This window comes from Sitodiplosis mosellana, unplaced genomic scaffold, assembly GCF_009176505.1.
Source record: "Sitodiplosis mosellana isolate CC-2019 unplaced genomic scaffold, AAFC_SMos_1.0 Smas_scaffold_5156, whole genome shotgun sequence".
Lineage (NCBI taxonomy): Eukaryota > Metazoa > Arthropoda > Insecta > Diptera > Cecidomyiidae > Sitodiplosis > Sitodiplosis mosellana.
In genome coordinates, this window is record NW_022600398.1 from 14,829 (window position 1) to 23,758 (window position 8,930).

General features: G+C 36.5%; 1 protein-coding gene across 1 annotated transcript; it reads left to right on the forward strand.

The window, feature by feature from the left end:
* The first annotated feature begins 4,981 nt into the window (after positions 1-4,981).
* LOC129572526 (proprotein convertase subtilisin/kexin type 5-like) lies at positions 4,982-8,455 on the forward strand. Its single transcript, XM_055452494.1, has 4 exons — positions 4,982-5,316; positions 5,435-6,328; positions 6,393-7,352; positions 7,412-8,455. The coding sequence occupies exons 1-4, from the start codon at positions 5,262-5,264 to the stop codon at positions 7,690-7,692; spliced, it is 2,190 nt and encodes a 729-aa protein (XP_055308469.1). The 5' UTR covers positions 4,982-5,261; the 3' UTR covers positions 7,693-8,455.
* The last annotated feature ends 475 nt before the right edge of the window (positions 8,456-8,930 follow it).

Sequence of the window (8,930 nt, forward strand, 5' to 3'; positions counted from 1 at the left end):
CAAAGTTGGCTCCACTTCCGATCGACGATGCCAACGAAATACCAAACTCATCAACGATTGAAAATGATTTAAAAAAATCTACCAACCGTACTCAAAATATGGGTACATCTTCAATTACGGCATTACTGACCACCGCAATGACAATAACGCCAGTAAATGCAACTACGTCCGCAAAATCCATTGAAACAACAACGACAACGATCATCGGAGTATGTATGTGTTTAACATTCATCGCATGTGTACTCAAATTCTCAAAACAAATACGAAAACTCGCAACGTCGGCTATGTTAATTTTCGCAATGGCCATTTCAATGTATTGTCCAGCGGCAAATGCAGCTCCATTACCTAGTTCTGGGTTTTGGATAGCCGGACAATACGTTGACAAACTGGAAGCCGAAGACAGGCAAATGCAAGAAAGAATAACAAAATTGACGAACGATACAATCACAAGTATCGAAAGAATCGACGATAGCGTGTCAGAAGCAAAAACAACGCTCAAAATTTACATAGCATTAAATATTTGTACGAACATGATCATCCACATCGTCATGAACTGGTGGAGATCGCACAAACGCAACAAAAACAAAAAAACATTGAAACGTCTGGCAAAATGCGGTTGTATGCACTGCGTAAACCAACTACAATCAAAAAAGCGCTTACGTTCAGTAAAATCCGAGAACCACTGTAGGCAACAAATACAATCAACCAGCACAACAGCCGAAGCTACGATTGTAGATAAAAAGGAAATCAAATTTCACGATACAAAAAACGGACAGGCACTAGTACCCCGAGGAATGAGACACACATCCGTAGAACATCGTGCTAAAAACAACGTATCGATCATAATGCCATGGGAAAAATAACATTAAATAAGATTCTTTTCCTTTCTCTTTCAATATGACATTTTCGTTTAAATCGGATGAATGAAATTTTAATCACGAAATCAATACTTTTTTTTTTTCTCATTGTAAATCAAAATCTTGTTTAAAATTCTAAATTGTTATTAAATTTGTTTGTTTATATCAAAGTTTGGCCCGGGAGAATGTTCAAGAACATATTGTTAAATTCAGCATATTGTTCATACAAAGTCCAATCAAATTGGCATTTGTTTAAATTCATATAAAGTCCAATCAATTGGCATTTCAGCACTTTTCATTAAAAAAAAACAAAGTTCAATATTCGAAATTAAAGGCAACGAACCATATCTAGCAATTAAGCATTTTTGGAATAACTGTTCAAAATTAACAACTTAATAAAATTCAGTTCATTTTGATCGCTCACACAAATTTGACGTGATTTTAATCAACTCTTAAATGTTAGCAATAGCAACAAATGGAATGATTAAAAAATATATATTTTTCTGCTTATAGCGTAAATCACATTTGGTTAGGAAAAAAATGCGTGCTGTAGGTATTAGCTAATGACTTTAGCCTGAAGACATTATCAGGAATCTTTTTGAGTGACGATTTAAAGTTGTTGCGTGAAGACGATTGTTGAAACAATGGTTTAATCAAGTTTGAGTATGAACACATTTGGTTGATAGGGGCGGTTTTCGTGATACTCAATCGCTGGTCGACAATTTTAAATAAATCTGAAATTCGTGTATTCCTTGCGTTTGTATTCTGGGTGACGAAGTTTTTTAGGCGCGGGCAATGAATAATATCATTGATGAGATCGTAGAAGAACATCATTGAAGCGTTGATGCGTCGTCTTTGTAGCGATTGCATGTCAAGTTTTGACAGCCGTTGATCGTAGCTCGAAATCGTGTAGTTGTTCGCTGCATTTTGATATTCTCTCAACGCAAACATTGTAAATTGAATGAGAATACTTTCAATTTTTCCTTTGTGGCATTCGTAGAACGGGAGCCAAACCACACTGCAATACTCCAGTACCGATTGAACCAAAGCATAGTAGAGTGACTTGAGTGTGCAAATATCTCTGAACTCATAGCAAAATCGATTGATGAAACCCAGAGTTGACGCTGCTTTAGCAGTGATGGCGTTAATGTGTTCGATAAAGTTCAATTTTGAGTCAATGAGTACACCGAGATCCCTCTGTTCGCTGACTCTACGAAATTCATGGGCACCATAAAAGTATTTACCAATTACGATGTTCACAGTCTGACGATTTGAGATTGACATGATTGCACATTTATCAAAGTTGAGGTGTAGATCGTTTTCAATACACCATATTTTGAGTTCGTTTATTGCCGATTGAAGTTTATTGATGTCATCAGGTGAATTTATAATCGTTGCAATTTTGAGATCATCAGCAAATAGTGAAATGAAAACATCAGGGCCCAGCTTCGTCGCTATATCATTAATGAACAGCAAAAACAATGTCGGTCCTATGTGGCTTCCTTGTGGAACTCCGGAGTTAACTACAAAATCGTCAGATTGTTGATGTTCATATAACACAAATTGTCGTCTATCGGTGATGTACTATTCGATCCAGTTGACAAGATTTAGCGGAAGGTTGAATTTCTTAAGTTTCGATATCAAAATGCGATGATTCACCCGATCAAAGGCTTTGCTGAAGTCGGTATAGAGCACATCAACTTGACCATGGTTCTTAATCACGTAGTGGGTGAATTCCATGAGATTCGTTGTCGTTGAGCGATGTTTCATAAATCCGTGTTGCTGCGGAATTATTTGAGTGTCAATCAATTTGATGAGTTTGATGTTTACCAGTTTTTCGAAGAATTTAGCAATGGTAGGCAACTTAGCAATACAACGGTAATTCTCAATGTTCGATTTTGAGCCCTTCTTGAAGACAGGACTGACACTGTATCGTTTCCAAGCAGTGGGGAACGCTGATAATGCAAGTGATTCGTTGAAAATAATCGATAGTGGTTTGTAGAGTAATGCCGAGCAATTTCGAAGTAGCAAAGAGTGAATACCATCCGGTCCAATTCCTTTAGTTGTGTCGATTTTCATGAGCTCATCAAAGACAAAATGCTCGTCAAGATCAAATAAAACGTTCGTTGTAGTGTGACGGTCATTCATTTGGTTGTTGTTGATATTTTAACGCGATGAATCATGGAAGTTCGTGCTGAAGAATTCGGCAAACAATTTCGACTGCTCATGTGTGTTTGTTGTTTCTTTTTCACCATAACGAAGGAGTTGGGGTGTATTTGCATTTTTTCTCTTTGAATTAACAAATTGCCAAAATGACGCTGGATTTGTGCTCAAAGACGATGACATTTTCTTGACGTAGTCATTGTACAGTTGTGTATTCAATGAATTAAATTCGTCTAGAGCATTACGGTAGTCAATGCTGTCACCTGATCTGATCCATTCCTTATTTCGTTTATTCTTCAATCTGCGTAGTTCTTTGGTTTTCCATGGACAGTTTGCATCAAATCTGTTGACTGATTTAGGTACAAACTGATTAATGGCTTCATGAATCACGTTATTCAAGAATGAGACTTTTTCATCCAGCGATTTCGATTGAAAGTGCATCTCAATGTTGACACTATCAAGGAATCGGTTGATCGAGACATAATCAGCTTTTTTGAAAATGAACGTAGAGTTCGGAGTCGTTGACGTACTGGGCAGATGCCATTCGAATGATATTAAAATGGGCAAATGATAATTGTCAATGTCGATCAGCGGTGAAGGACTTGAGATCTCAAGACTGGTTGAATCGTTGGTGAATACCAAATCAAGCAGGTTGTTTCCTGGATTCCGAATATAGTTGACTTGCTGCAACCCGAGATTTAGAACATCGTCGATGAAATCAGCTGCGAATTTTGGTGCAATAAATGCTGGTAGAAGTACATTCGTCTCGGTTTCATCCGGAACCCAATTTGAATTTGGAATGTTGAAATCGCCAGTCAGTATAATTGTGTCCTTTTGGTTTGACATGTCGTACAGAGCGCGTATCGCACGAAAGTGAGCGATGTAAACATTTTCATCCGAGCGTGGTGGAATGTATGCGTTGTAAATGAACACATAGGAGTTGTTAGCTGTTTGAATTTTTACACATACACATTCGATGTTGGCTGTACCAGTCAATACGATGTCATTGCAAATGAGATGAGAGCGAACTGCAATTAACACTCCGCCACCTCTTTCGTAAATTGAATTTGTTTCACAGCGATCCTTTCTGAACACATTGTATGTTTCATCGAAATATTCAGAAGAATTATGGCCACTGGTAAGCCATGTCTCCGTCAGCGAAATGATGGTATATTCAGTAGCTGATGAATTGCAGTAGAATTTTTTCGATTTGGAGCGGAGACCACGAACGTTTTGAATAGGAAGATATAAAAATTCGGTTTCTAGCTATCAAAGGTTTTGTGAATATATCTCAAGAAGGTTTTGATAGGAATTATTGGTAGCTCTACGCAAAAAATTCAAAATCGATTATGGTCGCAAACCAATATTTTCATTCGATTTTTATAAAAAAAATTCAAGGGTATTGAGTCAATACTATATTACCTACCAATGGCCTATTGTTTCACAGAGATTGGGACATTGACAATCATTGAACGCTAAAATCATTTCCATTTAAGCTGATACCGGAATGATCCCAAAAACACTTTTGACGTTACCATGATATCCATGTTTTGTACACAAAATGCTGACTGATTTTGTAGATGACATTATCACAAGGGGTTGTGAGGAGTATCTGGATGTGAGTAAGCTTGGGTCATGTCAACTCGATAAACGGTGCACATTATGCAGTGGACACAATTGGAACAGTCAAGTACCCAGTTCAAGTGTGCGATTTTCATCAAATTACGTCATTATCGCATTGTTTCTCTTTTTTGTTTGGGTTCAATGACGACGCCTCAGAATCTTAATTCAAATCTTGAAACAAAATGTTCCAATAAATGTGTTTGTTTATCGTTATCAATAAAATATCGACAACATTGTTGAAACGCAATTTTCTAATTGTTTCTGTTTCGGATTCTTACGTAATAACGATTTCTATTGAATGGCGACAGATATATTTTGAGCAAAGAGGACGAATAAAAGTCGTTTTATAGGTGAAAAAGTGATCATTTAAAATAAAAATACGTTCCAAATGACAAATGTTCCTCTCGTTTTGTCATTAGTATTTGCCTTTGAGTGAAATTTCAAAAGTATCCCATTGTAACAATTTGTCACATTGTTTGTTATCGATGCAAAGCATTCTATCCACAGTTAACAACTTTGCTTTGCTACAGTATATAAAATTGGACAAATTCAAAGCTCACTAATAATCATATTGATTGTTTGTGACTGGTTTCGATTGACGAAATCCATTGTTAAAAAATGGATTCAAAGATATTTTTTATTCTTTTTGTTTCCAGTGGTTTTTCCTATATCGGTGAGTGATTTTTATTGTGAATAATCTGGATTTTAAAATAATGTTGTTTAGACAACATGAGGTGTAAAATATGAGCAAATTTATACTAATTTCCACAATTATGTTGATTTCTATTCAGCATATGCTATATCTTGCATCAAATGTAAAGACGTGAAATCAATATCAAGTGTGGAGAAGGAAGGGAATTATATCTCACATGAATGCGAATATGTGTCAGACTCCTGTTTTGTTCACATTGCCAATCAGACAACTGTGCGCAGAGGTTGTTTGAAAGAATCTATCCAATCGCTTTTCAGTGAAGGAATTAACCTAATCGATGACTGCAAAGATAAATATACATGCCAATTGTGTTTAGACAGAGACGATTGTAATAATATAGAAGTCCGTGACGAATCCTGTATTGACTGCCAAACTGAGACCGATTTGAATTGCACGCATGAGCTTAATGAAAAAATGAGCAGAACATGCCAACGGTCAGTAGAGCCAAGAGGGTGTTATCTCCGAAAGGCCAGCTTGTCCAATATCCAACGAGGCTGTCTGTCTGATCTTGATGAAGATGAGCGCGAAATCTGTCTCAAAGAAGGATCAAAGTGTAAAACATGTGTTGGTAATAATTGCAATTTGGAAATGAAGTTTCAATCTTGTTACGTTTGCGACACAAATGTGGATGGCGAGAATTGTAAAAGCAATGTCCCAGATACCATGACAAAATTGTGTCAAAATCACTTAGCTGAATGTTTCATAAATGTTGAAAACAATACCGTTTCTCGTGGTTGCCTGGGTGAAGATATGCCAGAGGAGAGTTGTACATCAGGCAAATGCTCAAAATGTTCACGTTTGTCCGATTGCAATGGTGAAAATATCCACGCGGAAATGTGCATTACTTGCGACTCTGCGACAGATCCAGCGTGTCAAACGAATGCAACACATTTTGCTAATCAGGCATGTCCGCTTTCTGCTGGTCCAGAAGGATGCTATCATCACATAGGTGCCGATGGTCACCATATAAGAGGTAATTTTATACAACTGTTTCGTACGTATTCTAATTTACTATATTTTCTACACACAAAAAATAGGATGTGTGAGTAGTTTGTATGCAGAGCAAAAACACGAATGCCAGCGAAACAGTACCACTTGCAAAACCTGTCTTGGAAACAAATGCAATTCGAAGAGTGCTTTTACACAATGTATGACATGTAATTCAGCATCGGACCCGAATTGTATTGAACACCATGGCAAGGCTTCAATTAAAACTTGTCAGACTTATGACGATGAGTGCTTTGTATTCACACGAAACAATTTCGTACGGCGAGGATGTTTGGAGGAAATGAATCCAGAATTGTTGTCCGATTGTATAGCGACTTACATGCAGGCCAAATGTCAAACATGTAAAAATGACGATGGAAGTGCCTGTAATAACCACAATCTAACTGATACATGTATTGAATGTGATTCAAGTAATGATGTCCGTTGCCGCGATGATCCAGCATCAATGATTCCGAGAATTTGTTCGGTAAAGGCTAACAAATCAGCTGGTTGCTACTTACACAAACATGGTGATACGTTCAGACGTGGATGTTTGGAAGATTTGGATACAAAGCATCAACATGAATGCTACAAACAGTCTGATACATGCAAGAGTTGCTTTGGAAGAAATTGCAACACAGCCAAAAACTATAAGACCTGTTATGTGTGCAATAGTAGGAATGATCCTTATTGTGCAAAAGCCTCAGACTCAACACATACATCGTCCTGCTTGAATTATCTAAGTTCATGTGTAACTGGCATTGAAAATGGATACACATATCGAAACTGTACGGAAAATATTGTAACAAATGAGAAAACAGTCAAAAATGAACTGGAAATTTGCTCAAGTGATAAATGTAATGGAATAGTATTACCCCCACAACGTTTGCAGTGCTATCAATGCAGCGGCAACGAAGAATGTGGAAATATCTCAAAGAATTCTAACATCACCGCGGGGCCATGCCAATTTTACTCTGAACTTGATCAGTGTTATACATTGATGAACTACGGTAAGGAAATTAATGAACATTTTAAAGTATTGTGTTTTGCTAATACCATCGTTTTTTAGATCATACCGTGCATCGAGGTTGTATTAGTGACCTTGACACCTATCGCTTTCTGTGTGACAAAAAAGGAGTTCTGTGTAAGAAATGCAATCAAAGTGGATGTAATTATGGCAAAATCGAACCTGATTCGCATGCCATTGAAACTGAAACTCCAATTGCTGTAGACGGAAATACCATCAATAGTCAACCAATTCAAAGTGTGACGGAAACGGCTGATAATTCTAGCAATAAACTTACCGGCAGTTTTATACTGATTACACTAATTTTAATCAAATTTTTTTGAATGTTGAATTGAATGGAATAACGTTTTAAAGTTAGGAAACTGACTCAATTATTTGAGAAACGTTCAATATATAGTTGTTCCAAGAAATCATTTGGAAATGACGGTGTTTCATATTTCCTATTGAAAAATATTGCAGCTGGTGGTTTTTGTAGATACATAGCGATACTTTTAATGAAAAATAATTCGTATGGATTAGTAATAGGCTTGAAAAAATACAGGCAATAAAACTAGAAACAGAATGACTTTAGTTGGAAATTAATTTTGACGGTTAATTCGGATTTGGACCGGGACTGACTACGTGTCATGTTGTATTTAAAATATCATCACAAATTGCTAGTGGTTAAATGCCCATCCCAGTGATTGAAATAGCCGGTAGTTCTGAATGTGAAAATGCAACTCCAAATCTGAATAACGACTCCAAATCTGAATAACGGTTATGATTTGCATAATTTTACACTCAAATTTCAGGTCACTACTTAGTTACTTTTATCATTTGAAGCCCAATAAAATTGTTTGGAGTGAAGGGTTCAAAAATACCAATATTCTGTGGAATTCTTGGACTTTTCAAACTATTCTATTGGGTTCCAGCACAAAAATCCGGATGCCATTCTATTGCGATTCAATCGCTATTTTTGTCCAATTTTTTTTTTATTGATTCGGCTCATTTATGCAAGTAGAGACCATTTGAACATTTGTGTTGTTTAGATAGCTTCACCTTGAGTTGTAGTCGTTTCACAATTAAAATCATTACACGCATGTCAAAGTGAAGATTTATATAATTTCTGCAAAGAAAACATAAGAGAACAATTTATTTTTCAAGAAACGGTTGGTGCTTAACTTCCCCCGACTTTTTGGCGCTGGAATTTTTAATAGAATAACATATTTTTTGTAACCGGTAGCTCTGAAATTTTTTTATTTCAATCAGTGGCCCATCTGAAGTGCTTGGAGTTTAATTTTTCTAAGAAATTTTACGTACATATATGGGGGACTTGCAATGAAAGCGATACTTTTTTCGCTCGATACATAGATACGAAACAAAAATCAAACAATCCATTAAAGTGGAACATGGAAAAGAAATCCGTAAGAATGAAACATAGTATGTGTCGTTTTAAGTATTTCGCTTTGCGGTGTTCCGTTTTGATAGATTTTTTTTGTCTGCAGTGTCGTTTTGAATGAAACCTTTCGCATCTATACAGTCATGGAAATTTAATTAGGACCGGCATTGAAATTTCATTTTT

Coding starts and splice junctions, on each gene's coding strand:
- LOC129572526 (XM_055452494.1), top strand. CDS start 5,262: ATGGATTCAAAGATATTTTTTATTCTTTTTGTTTCCAGTGGTTTTTCC. Junction 5,317..5,434: donor CAGTGGTTTTTCCTATATCG/GTGAGTGATTTT, acceptor ATTTCTATTCAG/CATATGCTATATCTTGCATC. Junction 6,329..6,392: donor CGATGGTCACCATATAAGAG/GTAATTTTATAC, acceptor CACAAAAAATAG/GATGTGTGAGTAGTTTGTAT.